General features: G+C 35.8%; 4 protein-coding genes across 5 annotated transcripts; 2 read left to right on the top strand and 2 right to left on the bottom strand.

Annotated features, from left to right (window-relative positions):
* Positions 1-36: 36 nt before the first annotated feature.
* Positions 37-1,195, top strand: LOC110372282 (RWD domain-containing protein 2B). Its single transcript, XM_021328886.3, has one exon. The coding sequence runs from the start codon at positions 191-193 to the stop codon at positions 1,061-1,063; it is 873 nt and encodes a 290-aa protein (XP_021184561.3). The 5' UTR covers positions 37-190; the 3' UTR covers positions 1,064-1,195.
* Positions 1,196-1,854: 659 nt separating this feature from the next.
* On the top strand, positions 1,855-5,325 carry LOC110372356 (probable dolichyl pyrophosphate Glc1Man9GlcNAc2 alpha-1,3-glucosyltransferase). Its single transcript, XM_021328984.3, has 8 exons — positions 1,855-2,096; positions 2,342-2,614; positions 2,704-2,851; positions 3,032-3,274; positions 3,366-3,471; positions 3,559-3,760; positions 4,173-4,259; positions 4,433-5,325. The coding sequence occupies exons 1-8, from the start codon at positions 2,038-2,040 to the stop codon at positions 4,905-4,907; spliced, it is 1,593 nt and encodes a 530-aa protein (XP_021184659.3). The 5' UTR covers positions 1,855-2,037; the 3' UTR covers positions 4,908-5,325.
* Positions 5,326-7,327: 2,002 nt separating this feature from the next.
* LOC110372351 (protein phosphatase 1 regulatory subunit 36) lies at positions 7,328-10,920 on the bottom strand. The gene is made up of 10 exons (XM_064036666.1): positions 10,669-10,920; positions 10,386-10,482; positions 10,089-10,154; positions 9,882-10,013; positions 9,516-9,660; positions 9,101-9,253; positions 8,716-8,944; positions 8,143-8,313; positions 7,807-7,902; positions 7,328-7,464 (listed from the first exon to the last, which is right to left on the bottom strand). Exons 1-10 carry the CDS (start codon positions 10,761-10,763, stop codon positions 7,344-7,346), a joined length of 1,305 nt encoding a protein of 434 aa, XP_063892736.1. The 5' UTR covers positions 10,764-10,920; the 3' UTR covers positions 7,328-7,343.
* A 4,438-nt stretch (positions 10,921-15,358) lies between these two features.
* On the bottom strand, positions 15,359-18,964 carry LOC110372339 (uncharacterized). 2 transcript variants are annotated; one of them, XM_021328966.3, is made up of 10 exons: positions 18,783-18,964; positions 18,388-18,481; positions 18,133-18,198; positions 17,930-18,061; positions 17,477-17,621; positions 17,072-17,224; positions 16,770-16,992; positions 16,161-16,340; positions 15,755-15,856; positions 15,359-15,556 (listed from the first exon to the last, which is right to left on the bottom strand). In XM_021328966.3, exons 1-10 carry the CDS (start codon positions 18,872-18,874, stop codon positions 15,421-15,423), a joined length of 1,323 nt encoding a protein of 440 aa, XP_021184641.3. In that variant the 5' UTR covers positions 18,875-18,964; the 3' UTR covers positions 15,359-15,420. The 2 variants fall into 2 exon arrangements, 1 of the variants encoding a protein (XP_021184641.3); XR_010276901.1 differs by having other exon boundaries at positions 15,416-15,556; positions 16,165-16,340.
* Between the last annotated feature and the right edge of the window lie 1,468 nt (positions 18,965-20,432).

Genomic DNA, 20,432 nt, shown 5'->3' with positions numbered 1-20,432 from the left:
TAATTGGCACTTGGCAGTCAAAGTCAAGGGTTAACTGACATCTGTGATAGTGATAAGTTTATCAACAAAACGTGCAGATTTATCTTCTGACGATATTAAATTTTTACTCATTAGTTCGTAAGTGTATATTATTGTTAATTTGATTATTGTTTCATGGATAAATTCATAACTATAATTTACAAACTGTAACATGGCTACAACATCGAAAAGTACAATGAAAGATTGTTATCTTGATTGTTTAACACAACAAATTGAAGAATTTGAATTGCTTAAGTCCATGTATCCTAATCAAGGAGAAATTGTGTGCAGTGATAAAGACATCATAAAGGATATTAGAGACTTTTTGGATAACAAAACAGAGTACATTCCTTCACATTTAGACTTCAAATTAAACCTTTTCATAGATGGATTGAAGTTGGAGGTTTTTATTAATTTGCCTAGCTCGTACCCAAAGGAGGAACCAGATATATATGTTAGATGTAACAAGATGAATCGGCAAAATGAATCAAGTCTAAATTCAGAGCTTATGAACTACATAAAAGAAAACCATATAGGAGAAGTGTGCCTATACACTGCAATTTCATGGTTACAGGAAAATGTTGACAAATTTTCAATCATAACACAAGAAAGTCCAGCAGACACAAACAATGTATCCAATGAAACTAAGAATGAGTTTGTAAGGTTTTGGATATACTCTCATCACATTTACAACAAAAGAAAACGAGAAGAAATTGTTAAAAAAGCTAGAGAATTGAAATTGACTGGGTTCTCTTTGCCTGGTAAACCTGGCATAATCTGTATTGAAGGTCATCATGATGATTGTAAAGAATGGTGGAAAGATATTAAATCAATGACTTGGAAGAAAATTATGATTAGGAAAACAGAGATATTTGAACCTTGTGAAGAAAGGTCATATAGGAAGTTTTCTAATTTTGAAGAACTTTGTTTGAAAAATCCAGTACATAATAAACATTCTAACATGAGTGAACTTTCAAAGTTAATGAATGAACTGGGGTTAAATCAAGTTTTTAATGAGCTTTTTGGATTATGCAATGATGAATAATTACATACCTATGTACTTGCATACCATAATCTCTCTGTTCTGACCAAGTAGGCCATAAAGTTTTACGCTGTTATGAATTATTATTATTTGATTCTATATTTTATATACGCTAAAATATATTAATTTTTCTAACTTGTTATTTTATTTTAAAAACATCTACTTACTTAAAAAAAACTAAACCTTATGGTTCATTTTCTTATTTTTTTTTCTTATACATAAAGACATGGTTGCATTTATCACCCGGTTTCCAATCTGAAAAGTTGTTTCTCAACATCTGTTTCCACATGTGCTTAAGCTTAGTCTTTTCCCTGCTACATTTGCAGACAAGTTTTATATATTTGGTCCCTACTTCTAGGGCTTAGATTCCAATCTTAGTTTTTGGATGGAGTGGCTGCCTATCTGGGCCTCATTCTTCCGCGTGACGTTGGCTAGTGGGTTGCATACACTCGGGCTCGCAAAACTGACGCATGTACGAGTCTGCGAATATGAGCTTGGCCATAGCGAGTAAACACGAGCCTTTATTCAATAACGTCGAATGGGGCCCGGACTTAGAAAATCCAGATACCTCTTTTGTATCCATCAATTTTTAATATTTAGTTTATAAAACATTTCTGAGATCGAAATAATTTATTTTGAAATGATGAGATATCGTAAAACATTATAAATATAAAAACCATAAAAACGAAAATCTTTTCAATGCCAGAGGGCTCACCACTAGGTTGCTTTCTGTCAAGTGTCAAGTCAAGACAAATGTCAACAAATAGCTAAATGACGTCTGATTCTGAACCGATATTTGCTGGCATGGCAATCGAATGTTTACCATTAAATGTATATAAGAAATATTTACTCTCGGAACTCCAGCATTAATAAACAAATGGACCTGCATCTATGTACCACTTCGTATTAAGATAACGTTGCAGTTTTGGCGGATTTCATGTGAATTTTGTGGAATTTAGACTGCCGGCTTGTTTACAATGATTTCTCAGATAGTTGTGATTGTTACGACTGTTAAATTGCTGTTTATTCCACTCTAGTAAGTAAATTGTTCATCTATTAAATGTGTACTCAGTAATGTACACGAAGAGCATGTGATAATTGTATCACAGTGTTATTGAGTTCTAATAATTCTTTATCAGTTTCTATATCTAAGAACTTGCCTTTATCATAGTTTATTTCTGAAATATTATCAAGATTTACAGTGAAACTACACTAGCACTTTAATAATTATATTTTTCTTAGTCTCATTTATGAAAACCTATGTGTTGTTTTCTCTTTCAGTCATTCTACAGACTTTGAAGTGCACAGAAACTGGCTGGCAATAACACACAACCTAACTTTAGACAAGTGGTACTATGATGAGACTTCAGAATGGACACTGGATTACCCGCCATTCTTTGCATGGCTGGAATTTGTTTTATCATTCATAGCTAAATATTTTGATCCGCAAATGTTATACTTGACTAATTTAAATTATAAATCTGATATGACTATTCTGTTTCAAAGATTATCAGTTATTGTACTGGATTTTGTTTATATTTATAGTGTAAAAAGGTTGGTATTGTATGAACCATGGATAAGTCCAATGCCTAATAGTGATTTTTAAATAAATATAAGATTTTTTTTGTCTGCGTATGTTGCAGGTTATCAGGTTTCATTGGTGATGGCAAACTCCTAGTGTTCATATTACTGATGACATGTCCCGGTCTACTGATGGTAGACCACATACACTTCCAGTACAATGGCTTGCTGTTTGGGATACTCCTTTATTCCACGTCACATATCATAGAAGTTAGTAAGAAGTATTTTTAATTTATATTTCATAGTAAAAGTCAAATTCTTTGCAGAATGGACCAATATTAATTTGAAAAGTGAGAAAAAAACAATATTATAATCCTCTCATTAGCATTGACAAACTGTAACATCTATAGACATTGATTATAATAATGAAAGTAACTTTTTCTATTTCAGAATAATTATCTAACAGCAGCATTTTGGTTTGCAGTGCTGTTAAACATGAAGCACATATTTTTGTACATAGCTCCTGTTTACATTGTGTACTTATTCAGGGCATATTGCTTTACAATATCTTCAGTGGACGGAGTCCATACTCCATGGTACTCATTCTCCCTGATGAACCTATTCAAACTAGCATTTACAGTTATTTCTGTATTTGGACTCTCATTTGGACCTTTCATACATCATCTCCCTCAGGTATGAAGGATAAAAATTGAATTGATGTTGTCATATAATTTTTTAATGTTTTTTTTTTTTAATGAGATGTTATGATGTGTTATTGTTGCAGATCTTATCAAGATTGTTCCCATTTAAAAGAGGATTATGTCATGCTTACTGGGCACCTAACTTTTGGGCATTATACAGTTTTGCCGACAAAGTTTTGGCGAATATAGGTAAGTTATTAAAACTAGATTCCTAAAAGCATTATATAGGTAGTTAAAATGTATTTTCTGTCATTAAAAAGTATTTGTGCTTTGCAGTGGCGAAAGCGGGACTGTACAGAATACCAAAAACAGAGGCATCAATGACTGGAGGTCTTGTGCAACAGTATGATCATGCAGTGTTGCCATCAATCACTCCAACTATGACAATTATGCTGACTGTGGTGACAATGTTGCCAGCACTTGTCAAACTCTGGCATTTGTGTGCTGACAGGAGATATAGGGTGTTAAGTTTTGTAAGGTATGGTATAAAATGTTGTTAATGAATGTTTTTAAAGGTGCACTTTGCATTTTGCACCTTGTATATAATTGACAAAATAATTTTAGAAACAGGAATCAATTTATTTTTTTTGGCTCTCGATTTATTACGAAAGTATTGCCATGAAAACCATTAAAACCTTGGATGATTCTTCGACCCATTTTCACAGACAAATTAAACACCAGTTTCCTTAAAACAACTGTTTAGTTTTACTTTGAAATTTTCTGTAAATAATTAGAAGACAGACATGTATATATGTTGTCAGTGAAGTTGGGTCTTAAACTCTTCAAAAAGTAAAGCTAAACATAAATATGTATTCTACAGCCATATAACATGCAGTTAGCACGCTCGATTCATAAAATGGCATATGTAAATGATATTTCTGTGTAAACAGGTGCATGGTGATTTGCGCGTCGTGTTCGTTTTTGTTTGGCTGGCACGTTCATGAAAAGGCCATTTTGATGATATTGATACCATTGAGGTTAGTAGGTACACATAAAAAAGTTTTATATCCTTTAGCAAATAGATTTTATGTCCGTTGACAGTAAATTAGTGGATACTGATAAAAAGTTATTGCGTATTTACTTATTTCTTTAGCACGACATAAAATAAATGTTAACTAATTAAAAAATAAATGTTTTTGTTGTTTTTCAGCTTCCTGTCTGTGCTGGGCGACGTGGATGGAAGGCAATTCTTAATTCTAACGACAGTCGGGAACTACTCACTGTTCCCACTGCTCTACCCAAAGAATTTATTTTCTATTAAGTTTTTTATATTATTAACTCATGTAGCTTTAGCTTTTGTTAACATTCGTACTTTATATGAACCTGCGAAGGTCAAGGGCGGCAGAAGAATCAGGGTACTCCGCTTGCCCATGTTGAAGCAATTAGAGTCTTTATATCTTTACGGTCTTATAGTTCTATGTGTCTATGACAATGCAATCCACAGTCTGTGGGGTTTAGACAAAACTTTACCATTTCTACCGTTGATGATAACTTCAGTGTATTGTGCATTCGGAGTCATATACGTGTGGCTTCGGTACTATTATTATTTCTTAACATTCAATGTTAGTCAAGTTCCTACATTGTGCACAGTTAACTTAGCAGAGAAGTATAAGAAAACGACATAGATTATCAGGAATTAATCGAACAAGTTGGAGCGTATTGTTTTGGCAGGATAACCTGTGATGTTATAATTCGATATTGTATTGGATTATTAAAAGTTGTCTGCCATAACAATGCGGTTCATGTTATCATTCCAAAAGTAGCCGATAGATGTTTTAGACAAATCAAATAGTATCTACGTATCTTTTAATGAGCTTTGGCTACAGTTAAGCTGCGTCGATACTATTTTTCATACGTTGTAAGAAAGTTTATCGAGTCACGTAATAAGTTCCTTACTTCTGTAAGAACATAGAACTGATGTTTTTTTTAATTAGTTTTAAGCTGAGTCAAATATTGCTTGTAAATGAATTGAGCCTTTATGCATGTAAATATTGCTATTATCTACGTATGAAACAAAGTGCATAATAAACGTTTTATATTAAACTAGCTCTTTCTTTCAAAGGAACGTCTTTTGGAATTCCAAGTCAGATCATCATTATCATCATCAACCGCCTAGCCCGTTAGTTAAATTAATATTTAAACAACTTTTAATATCGAAGCTACTAACTGCTGCAACAAAAGGCTTGTCCAGAAGGAACGAATTTGCGTTCGTATAACGCGTGATGGTTTCGCCGACAGAGTGCCGTTTTGTTACAAAATTTTTGCGTTCTATTTCTCTCGATACGTCGTGCACTCCCTGTTCGCGTATTAACCCTAAAATCGTAGGTACCCATTTTTCTTTCGTGTAGTGACTCCCTTATGTACTTCACTATGTAGGTACCACAATGTAAAAGACTGATAAATCAGCACTTTTTGGACGTCAAAGTCCTATGTGTTTTGCTGGGAAGAAGTGGGGGTGTCTATGGATATTGCGCGCGTATTGGAGAAAAGGGATAGGTAATCTAACCGGGCACTATTCTTGAGATAGCCATATGCGAGACAAGGACCCTAGCAAGTCGATATATCGAGGGTTTAATCGATACAACAGTTTTTTAAATATCTACAGCATTTTTTAACAAATTGTACCTCAACTTTTTTCATCTTCATTAAACTGTTTCTTGAGAATTACAGCTTCGACATGTTCCAACCAGCAATCTTAATTATGGCACTGCATATATTTGTAAGAACGCTGTAGATGTCTTGTATTTGTCTAATACAAGACAAACTCGAAAGGACACGTACGCGTGTTTACACGGAATAAAGTGAAGGCGTACGTCGATCGTGGCATGAATATTCATAGGAGCCTAAAGACAGCCGTCGTGCACCTTATTACACGCAAATTTTGAGGTGTGAACCAACACTTATGAGTTGTTATTGAAGCTAACGTCTTCTGAATTTGTTTAAGGTGACACGTAGGTAGCATTTACATTATGTGCAAAAGCTTGTTTGCTGGAACTACAGTCCCAAGTAGTGCATGCTCATTTCTTTAGTCACGTCGGAAAATGAGGATCAATAGATCAATAGATATCACTTAAGGAATCTAGATGAGAAGGTTATATGGCGTAAATCAGACAGTAACTCCGAGTAACACGAACATAAAGTCTTCGAACACGAAGGATGTATGAATTAGCTAACTAGGTACATCCAAGGATCCTGTAATTGGTCGATGATGTTAAAATTCATCATCGTCTGGATAAAGATACGTTTATATCTAAATCTAAGAAACCAATACAAAACGAAAGACTTTCAATATAAGTCGAGCTCCTGGATGAATACTAACGTTTCTGAATAATTCATGGTTTAATAATCGTCCAGGAAACGAATATTTTTCCCGTTCACACATGAACAGATAGGTAAAGTTATTCGTAATAGGTTCAATCGCTCGATTCATTGGATTGGAAGTTTGAAAATAAAAGGGAAATGGAGCGGAAGGAGTTGTTCATTCAGACTGTGATTCAGCAATTTGTTACTTAACTTGCTGTTAGTTATTGCAATGAAAACAATAACCGCTTTAAATAGATACCGGATATTCCAATATTTGGTTGCTATTGAAATGAACAAACATTTATCGGAAACAGTTATTTAATTCCCCCAAATATTGCGGTCTAGTAAACCTATATCCACATGTGTTTGCATATTAAGTGAGTGACCCATAATTAATTGGAAAAATAAAATTAGAGATAATATCTGCTGTTGCTTAGGTGTAACTTTTCATTAGTTCTGTTACTAACTACGGAACAGAGCAAGTCCAAGATTTCGAACACATTTATTACGGAAACATGTATGTATAATGTAGGACAGGGTACTTATCTATCAGTAGGTACCACATTATATTAAATAACACTAAAAATAATAATAATTTAAAGATATTATCTAGATAAAACTATTAACTATTAAAAAGATAAAGATAAATTATTAACTAAACATTAAATTAAGTATAAGTAATTAAAAATTAATTAAAAATAATTTGTCTAAACTGTAAGCACTTACCTTAGTTACCAATTTGTATCTTATAAAATTACCTAACGGCTAGCAGACGGTTTCGTTAGTTTTATGAACCTGTTGTGCCAGCGACGGAGCTGGACTTGACTCACAGGCAATTGGGTCTCTGGTGTTTGAGGGAAGTCGGATGGCAAACATGTTCTGCAACAAAATCTTAAAATCAAAAGCCGGTTTTTTCTGTACACATACCGTCAGTTGCACAAACCTCCATTAAAATTAAATTTCATTAAATCTATTGCTAACACTTTTTATCTTGTTGACAAAGAAAGAGTCAGCAATAGATTTAAAGAAGCTTTAACTTTAATGGAGCTTTGTGCAACTGACGGATAGACTCCTGGCGGAAAAGTATCGAATTCCATAATTTTAATTAATGACAGACAAAAGGCGCTGAAAATAAGCGGCTAGGATGTCTATGTACTGTACTGGGCAGGTACCTACCTAATGTCAACAATAATTACTTCACACTGGTGCGAACATACTAACTCTTTGGTATCTTTATCTGGCAGGTAGATTAGAGGGTATCCCTGACTGATTGACTTCGTCGACTCGCTCTTCGACATTGCAACACCATAGGAAGACCTGTTTCGTAGATATAATATAGGTATATATTTTATTTATAGAAATGGTTCTTACAAACAGTCTCACAAAGATATGATACCTTTACCTTCTTTAACTGTCAGAAATTATGTGGCTCTATGAAACTTTACGATCAATACTTACTCTTTAGTCTAGAGAGCTCTTTAGAAAAACTGAAGATGCATTGCAGGATGAACTCGCAATATTAATATTCTAATTATGTTCATTATTTTGAGTACTAACGCTACATTCTGCTTAGATTTGCTCTCGGTCCGGCAGACTGGCTGGAGCATGGTGTCGAACAAGCATCGCGGCATGCCAATGAGGCCCACTGACATATTCGCCCTCTTTAACTTTTCTTCCGGTCCAGCCACGATAAGGTATAAGTAATGGAGCCGTGATGCTTCTTTTAAACTGAAAAAAGAAAAAAATATTTTTTTAGAACAATCCTAACTAATATTATAAATGTGAAAGTAACTCTGTCTGTCTGTCTGTCTGTCTGTCTGTCTGTCTTTTCTTCACGCCTAAACTACTGAACCGATTTGTGTGAAATTTGGCACAGACATAGTTTGGAACTTGAGAAAGGACATAGGATAGTTTTTATTTCAAAAAAAATATAAAAATAAAATTTATTCCGGACATATAGCGCCATCTATTGGTACAAACCAAAAATATGCCGAAAGTCACTATTCCATGCGAACGAAGTCGCGGGCAAAAGCTAGTAAGAGAATATTTCTTTTAAATTAACTAAGAACTTGGGATTTTACCTTTAAAAGGGAAAAGTTAAAAAATAATAAAAAAAGTTATTTTCCTTACTCTTCATATTTAACAACACCCAATCCCATTAGGCGAAAATCAATAGGCCTGTGGCAGAAAACCTCATTCATGAGCGGGGAGCGAGTGTTAAGTTTCTTGTCATGATGCACACAAGTTCCCAAAAGCACCTTGTGTTCTTCGGGCATCATTTGCGACAAGTAACCAGTCTTCAATGTATGCTCCACAGTGTTGAATATTTCCGACTTTAATATACGGTGACATTCCAATTCTGAGGAGTTCCAAGAACAACATTAATAACCGAATTAAATAGGTAGGTAGGCTACTTAGCTGGTTTCTACTAAATTAGTAAGATCTCCGCATCTCCGTGACACTACAGCTGGTTATAAATAGGTACAGGTACTTCTAAATAGGCTTCAGGTATTACCTATTTGTCGAAAATTCCTGCGTCCTAGAGCCAAGTAAACAATCTGCACAGCCATTCGTACGAATGTTTCAAATAATCGTGCATCTTTATCGGATAGAGATGTTCTTTTCTTATTTGGTCCCATGTGATGAAATCTTCGCATGTCTCCTCCACCTGTACAATGAACATTTACTTAAAATCTACATGAAAATACCCTACCACTGAGCTGCATTTTTACAGAAGCGTTTTCACTAAGATGAAATCCTGGGCTGGTTTACTTGATGGGTTTGTTGGACTGGGCCTGTTTTGATTTGTATCAAATCTTAATTGGTAATTGGTATGCAAGCTTGCCCTTTGTTACATGAGGCTAGCGAAACACTGCGAAAATGTTCCCGGTATAAGTAAGTACTTAGTCATTTTGCTGGTATTTACTTACCAATAAGCATAATACAGTATTCCTTAGCCACTAACAGTCTTAGATCTGACAAGTTTTCGCGATATTTGTTTTCCAAAATTTCACAATCATGTGTTCTCACTTTTGTTTCGAGTTCAGATATCCGCGTGGTCATTTCGTCTGATATCTGCAAGTAGAACAGACTTCAACTATGTAAAGCAAACAGTCTATTGTGTAAATTCTGGAAAGGCAATTTTATGACAAAGATGTGATATTGCAATATACCAAACCAACCCGCATTGAGCATGCGTGGTGAGTAATGCACAATCCTTCTCCGTGTGAGAAGAGGCCTGTGCCCAGCAGTGGGACGATAAAAAGGCTATAACAGTAACAATAACAGTAATATACCTGTAGATAGTAGGCACAGCAGAATATAAGCGCTCTCAGAAATCTTTCTGTCGTGGGCAAATGCAGCAAGTCTATAAGCATGGGGCTCAACAAGCTAACGGGTGCAGTGTAAAGCGCTATGTCTTTAATATCCTGAAATTAAAAAAAAAATTGGTAGAGAACTCGCATAGGTGACCGATCCCTGTGAATGAAGGGTCAAGGACCTACCTGCAAAGTGACCAGATCCTCTTGTCCTGGTGTTGGTTTTCTTTGGTAACGTCGCTTATAGCGGAGCTAGGAAAATAAAAGAAAGAAGATTTACGTATGGCATGGTTTGGGAATAAGTAGTACTTAAAATATTTATTTATAAGTTCTCTATCGGGCTCACATAGGTACTCAGTAGGTCTTTAATATGTAGGTTTTTAATGAATCTTATTACCATATTATCTGGGACGAGTCACGAGTAGGTAAAGGGTATTCAAGTGTCATATAGATGCAGACATAATGGGCTTATATAAAAATCACCTGTTCAATAAGGTCAATATCATCTTTAAATTCGATAGCACCCGTTGGTGCTTTGGTTGTTATTTGAACAGTTTCCACTCGAGCTGGAGGCAAATCACTTGAAAAGGAATAAAAATAAGATAAAATAAATGAATTAGACACGGAGATGTTATAACAAAACCGGAGCATAGAGCTGCCTGCTATTAGGTTCGGGACAGTACCTACTGTACCGCATAGGTATACCGATAGGTAGCATATACCATTAGGTACTAAACTGTATACTAACACAGAAGATATAATTTACCTCACAAACAATAAACCTTGTGTTTGCTCATCCCACACCCAGTGTCCATCTTCATACATACCACCGAAACCACCTTCATCGTCATCGTCGGCCATTGTTACTTTTAATGAATCGAAATAAAATTGGGTGGAATTCTAATTTATCTACTTTGGGTAGGGCTTTTGGTGGGCGTTTTTAACGTGTCTGAAAAATGTGCGAAAAACTGATGACATTAGCTTTACAAAAAGCTAAAGCCAACCAAAGCCAACTAAGGACAGATGACAAGTATTTCTTTTTCTATTGACAATACTTAGCGCGTACCATGGCGCGTACTTGATTCCAAAAATTCTTAGGTTTCATATTGGAAGAAATCAGGCACAGACAATACTTTTGGAGCGGGGGTGGTTCCATGGTACAGGTTTGGTAAACGCCCTTAGCCAAACGGACTTTTTAACCATTTTCTCAAATAAGAGGTTCTTAATTCCGATGTTTGTACAGATTTTAGAGGATCTAATGGTTGAAATGGTGAGAAATTGGCGCCTTTTGTCACAGCATGATTCAAATATAGCAGTGTAGCATTTCCGCACGGTGGGGGTCAAGATAAGAGAACGTGAACACCTCCTATTCTCGTTTTTCTACATGACAGAGCTGACATGGCAAAATAGGGAACAATACTCTACTATCTTCGCGTGTGCACTGCTCTGAGTGATGATATTCCTATTCTTCTTTGTTTAAAAAAATATTAGTTTTGTTGCCTATTTGTTCTCAGGAAGTCATATTTATTCCAGTCCCTCCAAGAAAACGAGTTAATTTTACGTTTACGAACGTTTGTTTACCTTGGATGGAGCGTATTGCAAAAGTTAAACAACTAATAATTAAGTTTGAAAATGAGCTTTGCATGCGTGTATTGTCTCGTTTTAGGCACTTGTCTCACCGGCAACGATTAACGAGTAACGAGTAGAGCTAGAACTAGAAACGAGTAAGCGAGGCGCGGGGAGCGAGTGCGTAGTTCCGATATTTTTGTAGCTCGGCTATAAGCGAGTGCGCGAGTTAGGCGGGCGATTACTCGCATCTCTCGCTCGCTAGATACGCACTGTAGAGAAATGACCACTGGTTGCTCTCTCGGCGTGAGTTCTAAACGCTTGGCGAGTGTCGCCGAGCGAGTGTTATATTTCATAGTTCACGTCGCTCAGCGACAAACTAGTGAAGCGAGTGCTCGCCGGCAGTGTGACCAGTCAGCGATCAACTATTTGTATATGCATCTCTTTTGTTCACTTGGAAAGTATATCTATTGTACGTTTCTTGAGCGAGGAAATAGCCGATAGTTAGTCGTTTTCTCGTCGTTAGTGGGACAACTGCCTTATCGCCTAGACTTCGTCTTGAATGTAGGTAGGGGAGAGCGGGGCTGAAAGTGCCGATTTTGACAAATCCTTTTAAGATTCGGATAAAACAAGTACTATGTCTGAAAGTAGTGGTTCATCCTAAGCCAAATTTAATCTATTTTACGAATTTAACTTCAGATTTTGCACATTTTTAATAGTTTTTATGAAAATGCGATTTTTTTATACAGAGGCGGCAAGGCACTACCAACCCCAATCTGGGGCAAGTTGTGCCGTAGCTGAGGTCGGTTGTGCCGTTGATAATGCTGGGAGTTTTATATGAATTAAAATTAATTAGGAAATTAAAACACATCAGTTTTATAATAATATATTTATTCGTTATATTTTTTAATATAAATCAACAGTTTTTAAAGTTTAATTGTATAATACTAAGTATTATTATAAAAAAAAAACAAGGAAGCTTCTTCTGTAATTATTCAAACTTAAAAACGTATTTTTAATCAATAGTTTGTACTTATTTTTATGCGAATGAGATCAATTATTAATATGTTCCAAAATTATTAACTTTTTAATCAGTCTCGAGTCTTTTTAAGAAATAAAAAATATACCAAAACTAGTTACTCTCCAGGTGATTGATCAGAATAACAATTAGGACATACAAATGCTTGGTTTTTTTTCATCTTCAATACATTGCAAATGGGCCCAATTCTTACATTCTCTGCATTCAATCCATTGTTCTCCAGGGCAGAGTTAGAATAGGCATCACAACAAATGATACAGAACCATTCTTGTTCGTCATCAGAACTGTCGTCATCTTGCAATACTCTTCTCTTAGTGGGGTTTTTAGTCGGCTTTTTTATTTGTTTACCCTTTCCCTTGCATTTTCCCGTCCCTTTTCCCTTAACCTTCTTTTTAGTTTCGCTTTCTTTTTTCTTCTTTTTACTAGCCTGTTCTTCTGCTAAAGCATTTTTCTCTGGAGTGTCCGTAAGAACAGCTGTCTTTCTTTTACGTGCTTTAGTATGTCCAATTAGTCGGGGAGGTGCTTTAGGCAGTGGTCTTATTAGCTCTGGTGAGAAATCTGCTGCATTTTTATCTCCTGCTGATTGAGGAGGCTGGAAACTGCATATTTTCTTTCTTTCATAATTGCTCGCGTAAATATAAACAATACTGAAACAATATAGGTTAGTTAGGGGTTGGTTGGGCCGCGGCACAAGCAGCCCCACATGAACGGCACATTTTACCCCGTTTATGATAGTGTGATATTTTGTCTCACATATAAAAGTAACTGTACACAAAGCATTAAAATTACACTGCATAACAAACTAGGATAAATAACAAACATTTTACAAAAACTCACATATTAAAAGCACGAAAAATGCTAGCTTGAGACCAAAAAGTATTGAAACGAAAATATTTACTTACGTGGCGCTGGAGGACCCTCACATGCAGTGCGACTCGGTCCGCGTCGCTGACGCAACTAAAATGGCAGCCGCGTGTGCGCGACTGTTAGGCCTTACGCGACACAATACGATCGTATATCTATCTCTTTCCGTTTTTGAGATATTCGCGTCGGCACAGTTTACCCCCGGCACTTTCAGCCCCGCTCTCGAGAGCGGGGCTGAAAGTGCCGATTTTGACAAATCCTTTTAAGATTCGGATAAAACAAGTACTATGTCTGAAAGTAGTGGTTCATCCTAAGCCAAATTTAATCTATTTTACGAATTTAACTTCAGATTTTGCACATTTTTAATAGTTTTTATGAAAATGCGATTTTTTTATACAGAGGCGGCAAGGCACTACCAACCCCAATCTGGGGCAAGTTGTGCCGTAGCTGAGGTCGGTTGTGCCGTTGATAATGCTGGGAGTTTTATATGAATTAAAATTAATTAGGAAATTAAAACACATCAGTTTTATAATAATATATTTATTCGTTATATTTTTTAATATAAATCAACAGTTTTTAAAGTTTAATTGTATAATACTAAGTATTATTATAAAAAAAAAACAAGGAAGCTTCTTCTGTAATTATTCAAACTTAAAAACGTATTTTTAATCAATAGTTTGTACTTATTTTTATGCGAATGAGATCAATTATTAATATGTTCCAAAATTATTAACTTTTTAATCAGTCTCGAGTCTTTTTAAGAAATAAAAAATATACCAAAACTAGTTACTCTCCAGGTGATTGATCAGAATAACAATTAGGACATACAAATGCTTGGTTTTTTTTCATCTTCAATACATTGCAAATGGGCCCAATTCTTACATTCTCTGCATTCAATCCATTGTTCTCCAGGGGCAGAGTTAGAATAGGCATCACAACAAATGATACAGAACCATTCTTGTTCGTCATCAGAACTGTCGTCATCTTGCAATACTCTTCTCTTAGTGGGGTTTTTAGTCGGCTTTTTTATTTGTTTACCCTTTCCCTTGCATTTTCCCGTCCCTTTTCCCTTAACCTTCTTTTTAGTTTCGCTTTCTTTTTTCTTCTTTTTACTAGCCTGTTCTTCTGCTAAAGCATTTTTCTCTGGAGTGTCCGTAAGAACAGCTGTCTTTCTTTTACGTGCTTTAGTATGTCCAATTAGTCGGGGAGGTGCTTTAGGCAGTGGTCTTATTAGCTCTGGTGAGAAATCTGCTGCATTTTTATCTCCTGCTGATTGAGGAGGCTGGAAACTGCATATTTTCTTTCTTTCATAATTGCTCGCGTAAATATAAACAATACTGAAACAATATAGGTTAGTTAGGGGTTGGTTGGGCCGCGGCACAAGCAGCCCCACATGAACGGCACATTTTACCCCGTTTATGATAGTGTGATATTTTGTCTCACATATAAAAGTAACTGTACACAAAGCATTAAAATTACACTGCATAACAAACTAGGATAAATAACAAACATTTTACAAAAACTCACATATTAAAAGCACGAAAAATGCTAGCTTGAGACCAAAAAGTATTGAAACGAAAATATTTACTTACGTGGCGCTGGAGGACCCTCACATGCAGTGCGACTCGGTCCGCGTCGCTGACGCAACTAAAATGGCAGCCGCGTGTGCGCGACTGTTAGGCCTTACGCGACACAATACGATCGTATATCTATCTCTTTCCGTTTTTGAGATATTCGCGTCGGCACAGTTTACCCCCGGCACTTTCAGCCCCGCTCTCCCCTACCTACCTACATATTCTGGTTCATAAGCTATTTGACTAGAATTGCCACACAAAGCGGAAATTACTTCTATGAATCGAATGTCAGAGAATGAACCTTTCAGGAGAACCTTTCAGGTCGATATTTAAATGCTCATTCAGAAAAAAAACGTATAAGTAATAAATAAAACTATGTTATTAAATTATATAAATATATTTAGTAGGTATTTATTAAACCTAATTTAACCTAAACCATGGTTATCTTATCACATTTAAAACTGGGCTTAAAAAGCTAACGACGCGGTTTTCGCCTTTGGGTCAGGAGGTTCATCATCATCTTGAACCTGCTCTGCCAAAGCCGTCGCTGGACCTCATTCACTGGGTTAATATCGTCCGGATCTTCTGGAAAACCTTTAGGGGCGGTAGTCCTGCCAAAAAAACCAACATCCTTAGTACCTATTAAGTACGACTTCCATTTGCCCAAGTTAATTTAGGAAAGACTCGAAAATATTTTAAGTCGATTTGGGAACACAGGCTTATGAAAATCGTATTTCTTGTTGCCATATTGGGTAAATACCTACAAAAAAAAAAAGTGGGAGAAGAACATAAATATTACGGATACTTACTCCACAGACTCTTTGGGTGGTATTATTATGTCGGGATAAGTCCTCATGTGCAAAGACTGTTTCGTCGTACAACTTTTCGTCACCGATGAGACTTGTTTCGACCTATTTAAAATATGTTTTACTCATATAAAACATTGCATTAGGCATATTTAGAAGATTGTAACCAATGCATTAATTATGTTAGCTACTCAATCTGAGATTATTTGAAAACTTTTCCCAAGTAATTGATTTGGATTATAGGTGGTATATACCTAATCTGTGTCTCAAGAGGTAAAAGCTCTGTCTATAGAGAGTACCAAATAAATAATAAGAGAATTGTTTCTGAGAAATAAAAATTTAAGATTTCAGTAACAGCTGAAGTACGCAGAATGCAGAGGTAATTAAACTAAATCATGTAATTCATTACCTACTCATCAGGACAGTTGATTTCGATTTTTGTTCAGGAGTAAGCGTCGGGAGGATCCTGAGCATGGTGTCGAATCGCGCCCGCGGCATGCCAATGATGCCTATTATTACACTTTCAGTTGCCATTTGTTCTTCGGGACCAGCCACAGCGAGGCGTAAATACTTTAGACGAGTGGTCAGGCTTCAAAAAACAAGATTGCAATAGTTTAGAAATCAAAACATATTCGAAGATGTAGGTTATGAAAGTCACAAGCGTCAAAAAATTTAGAAAAATACTTGTTGCTCAAGAATTTCGTGTGTGTAAATTCAAAATACTTATTTGCTTGAAGCACAGCATGACGTCTATATATCAGGACATGTATGAGTAGATGGATGAAAAGGGAAGCCGGACTTTGACTTTGTCTGCAAGAAAGATTTGTGTAAGAAAAAACTATTGCAACGATCTATAGATAAATTCCGGATCAAACCATTATTATATTGCGCATGTTTGTGAACCAATAGTGGACATACGTATTTTATGAGAGAAGATATTGTCAGCGCACTCACTTTTCATAATTATGTTGTGATGTTACCGTACCTACCTTTAAAGAAATTTAAGTAAATATCTTACTTAGGATACTTGACAACTCCAAGTCCCTTTAGTCTGTAATCAATCTGCCTGGTGCAGAAGACTTCGTTCATAAGCGGAGAATGAAGTTTCAACTGTCGGTCGTGACGCAGACATTTGCCAAGTAATACTTCTTGAATATGGCCTTTTTTCGGATCCCGACCCTGTGATTTGTGTCCCACAGCATTGAATGCCTCCGATTTTAATAAACGATGTGTTTCCAACTCTGTAAGTTGATACGTAAGTGTTTTTGAATATTTTTTATGCAATTAACACGTTATTAAAAATAGTAAAAAGCTAGTCACCGATTTGATTAAAGTATCTTCGCCCGAGTGACAAATAAACGATTTGTACACACATTCGTATGAACGTTTCAAATGATCGAGCGTCTTTTTCGATTAGGGATCTTCGTTTCTTCAAGGGACCCATATGGTGGAATGGTTTCATGTCTCCGGCACCTATTAAGAGAATAAGTGATACTCAAGGATACTTAAAAAAATATGGTACTTTACAGATCAATCTCCTAGTATAGATATGAGTCTCTGGGTTTAGGTAATATTATTCAGAACTTATAAAATATAGATCAATAAGGTCCCGTTGAGGCGGAGAGAAGCAGAACGGAGCAGTACGAGGTGGAGAGAGAGGATCTAGCCTGTTTTCCCAATATTTTAAGCAATTCCTCTCCTCTTCGGAATGATTAAAGACATTACCAGTAAGAATAGTACAATATTCCTTAGCCACCAATATTCTTAGGTCTCCTAAATTGTCACGATATTCCTCTTCCAATATGTCACTATCTGGAGTTCTTACTTTCTTTTCCAGCTCTAAATCGCGCTCTCTCATCGCATCTTCTATCTGAAGGAATGAAGTAAATATATTCTTTTTTAGTTATTTTTTTTCATAACTTGAACATACATAATAAGTCTTCTGGCAACTTATTATAAAACCTGGTTTTAAAAAAAGTACCAGCTTTTGTACCACCTTGAAACTACCGTCCCGAACAAAATCAGTGAACTAAAGCTATTAATAAAGCGGGTACTTCTTAAAACAACGTTTTATAATAAGGTTGATGAATTCAGGACCTCAAAATAAATATTTGAAAACAACAACAACAAATAGCAAGTTTGATTCCATTTTTTATTAAACGGAACAAACCACATTACCTGAATAGAATAGCCACAGTATAGTATAAGCGCTCTAAGAAATCGTTCCCCAGTCGGCGTGTGTAACATGTTAATAAGTTTTGCGCTCAAAAAGTTGACTGGTGCAGTATAAATGACCAAGTCTTTGATATCCTGAAATATTTGGGAACGTTTAATAAAAGTAATGAATCGATGAAAACAGTCTTATCAATGGGACTATTTACCTGTAACTTAATTACATCAGCTTGACCCGGTTCCAGTTTCCGTTGAAAGTAGCGGCGGTAACGCAACTGAAAATAATAATAAATACATATCGAATGAATTTCAATATTTTTTTCAAGTTCAACTACCCACAGTTTAAAACTTATAGAGAAAAATCATTTACTTTGGTTCTGTGTTTATGAAAAGGAAACAAGCGTATAAGTAGGTAATTCCTGTGAATTATGAGGCTAATATGTAGATATATAAATTATAGTCACCTGCTCAATTATATCAACGTCTTCCCTGAATTCCATAACGCCACTTGGCTGGGTGTAATACAAATCAAATTCATCAACCTTTGGGCGCAGGTTACTGTAAAAAATCTTGCGCATGAATTATGTTAGGATGATGATCTATCTACTATGTATGAAACAATTTACTTGTAATTTTTTCGTCGACACACGACTCTAAACTCTATTGAAGACTTTTATTTTAAAACAATTTTTAAATATCATCAGAAATCAGTCGTCCAGGCATTCTTTGTGGCAAAAGATGCTACGCGAATCATCCTTCTATTTTTTTTACTTTGTAATGAGCTACTGAGTTATGAAGGATGGTGATGAACTAATAAGAAATATAGAACACTACTATAAAAGGCAGATTTTAGCTTTACCTCAAAAATACGATTCTTTTTTGTCTTTCGTCCCACAACCAGCGTCCATTTTCATACAAGCCTCCAATACCAAAATCGTCCTCATCGCTCATTTTTGCGTTAAATACGAGATTATATGAAAAATCTCAGCTTTCAGTAGGTTTCAAAGGATATGATGTTTTAATGACGTAATGGTGACGAGAAATATGTCACGTTCTTTTCAACATAATTAGAACGATGTTCTAAAAAGGCTTGTTCTAGAAAACTGCCAGTCTTGTGTCGAAGTGGCATGAGTGGTATACTTACTACCACTTTTTGGTAAAAAAATAAGAATTGAATCAACCTGTCCTGTCCTGTTGCTTCCCAAAGGCTCATTTTGCGCCGATACCTTAGGATCATGCTATGTCTTTCGTCTACAGTGTCTGTCTTGGGTGTCCTAGGTGTTTAAAAGTAGGTACGTAATGGAAATTCACTTAGATGTATATTTGGATTTCACATCAAAAAGCATAACATTATTTGAAAGTGCTTTGCCTTATTACACGATACTAACCTGAGATTTTAACAGCCAGATTGACGGTTTATCGTGCTCAATAAGGCTCAAACTGTACTTAGCACCAAGTGTGCATCTCGCATCAGCATCTCGGCAGCAGCGGGGTGCATCTAATAAAGTTGTTGTTCCGACGAGAGGGTACTCCGTACTTAGTATCGAAAAGCTCACAACTAAGAGCATAAACATGTTGTAATTGAGTTCTGTGAATGAAATATCGACATGCTTTTTTCAATTATTTTTTAAATATTATTTATTGTCTGTACGTTTTTCAAAGATTTGAGAATGAAGAAAGTACTTACCTGTGTTATTTATTTTTAGAGCTTCTTTTGATAAAAGACATCATCACTGCATTGTTCCCTAAGTATCAATTCTAATACAACAGCAGCTACCTAAATAGATGAGTGTAAATATTACTGAATCGTAAAGTTTCACTTGTGAGCATAGATAAAGCATTTCGATTAAAAAGACACAAAATGTAAAGAGCGCCCTACAGAATGGCGCCGAATTAACTGCACCGCATTTCAAAAAGCGCTTTACAGCGCGTAACTCAAATCGGAAACTTTTAAAGCAGATGTACACAACACTAACATCCAATGTCTTTCCCATCCGCTTTGCGAGCTCACGTAGCACAGTTTACGTCCCTGGAACACCGGTTTATGACCGTGGAGTAGATTGAACATCGCTCCCGGCGAAGGATTATACCCGCTTGAAACGTGCTTCCCGACGAATGGGAATACTTCATCCCTGTATCAACACCGGGTAGCTTTTGATTTCATCGAATGCAATCGACTCGCTCTTTATTAAATTTCCCTAGCTTTTAACCTAGATATTCTGATGCAATAATATCTGGTTCATCAGCGGAAAATGCTGAAGTTTCTGTGAAAATTGAAGCAGAAACGCCGGTAGTGAACGTGAACATTAAGTACAGTGTACCTACTCACATTTCGTAGTAAAAATTATTTTTACTTTGATTTAATAATTTTGAACCATATGTCGTGCCTAAATTTTCAACAATAAATAAAAACATCTAACAAAAATATGGTGTACAAGTAACAAAGTTGAAACATCATGTACCAACATCATAGTTCTTTTTGACGTCATAATAAATGAATGAAACTACA

Source organism: Helicoverpa armigera, chromosome 10, assembly GCF_030705265.1.
Source record: "Helicoverpa armigera isolate CAAS_96S chromosome 10, ASM3070526v1, whole genome shotgun sequence".
Classification (NCBI taxonomy): Eukaryota; Metazoa; Arthropoda; class Insecta; order Lepidoptera; family Noctuidae; genus Helicoverpa; species Helicoverpa armigera.
The sequence above is the reverse complement of the archived record's forward strand: the minus strand, read 5'-3'. Positions and strand labels throughout refer to the sequence as shown.

Excerpts from the sequence above, each read along its gene's own strand:
- LOC110372282 (XM_021328886.3), top strand. The coding sequence starts at position 191 with ATGGCTACAACATCGAAAAGTACAATGAAAGATTGTTATCTTGATTGT.
- LOC110372356 (XM_021328984.3), top strand. The coding sequence starts at position 2,038 with ATGATTTCTCAGATAGTTGTGATTGTTACGACTGTTAAATTGCTGTTT. Across the intron at positions 2,615-2,703 it reads TATATTTATAGTGTAAAAAG|GTTATCAGGTTTCATTGGTG; the intron begins GTTGGTATTGTA and ends CGTATGTTGCAG. Across the intron at positions 3,275-3,365 it reads TCATACATCATCTCCCTCAG|ATCTTATCAAGATTGTTCCC; the intron begins GTATGAAGGATA and ends TTATTGTTGCAG.
- LOC110372351 (XM_064036666.1), bottom strand. The coding sequence starts at position 10,763 with ATGGCCGACGATGACGATGAAGGTGGTTTCGGTGGTATGTATGAAGAT. Across the intron at positions 8,945-9,100 it reads CAGGAATTTTCGACAAATAG|AATTGGAATGTCACCGTATA; the intron begins GTAATACCTGAA and ends GGAACTCCTCAG. Across the intron at positions 8,314-8,715 it reads GGTGTTGTTAAATATGAAGA|TTTAAAAGAAGCATCACGGC; the intron begins GTAAGGAAAATA and ends TTCTTTTTTCAG.
- LOC110372339 (XM_021328966.3), bottom strand. The coding sequence starts at position 18,874 with ATGAGCGATGAGGACGATTTTGGTATTGGAGGCTTGTATGAAAATGGA. Across the intron at positions 16,993-17,071 it reads AAGATACTTTAATCAAATCG|AGTTGGAAACACATCGTTTA; the intron begins GTGACTAGCTTT and ends ATCAACTTACAG. Across the intron at positions 15,557-15,754 it reads CCACCCAAAGAGTCTGTGGA|GACTACCGCCCCTAAAGGTT; the intron begins GTAAGTATCCGT and ends TTTTTTTGGCAG.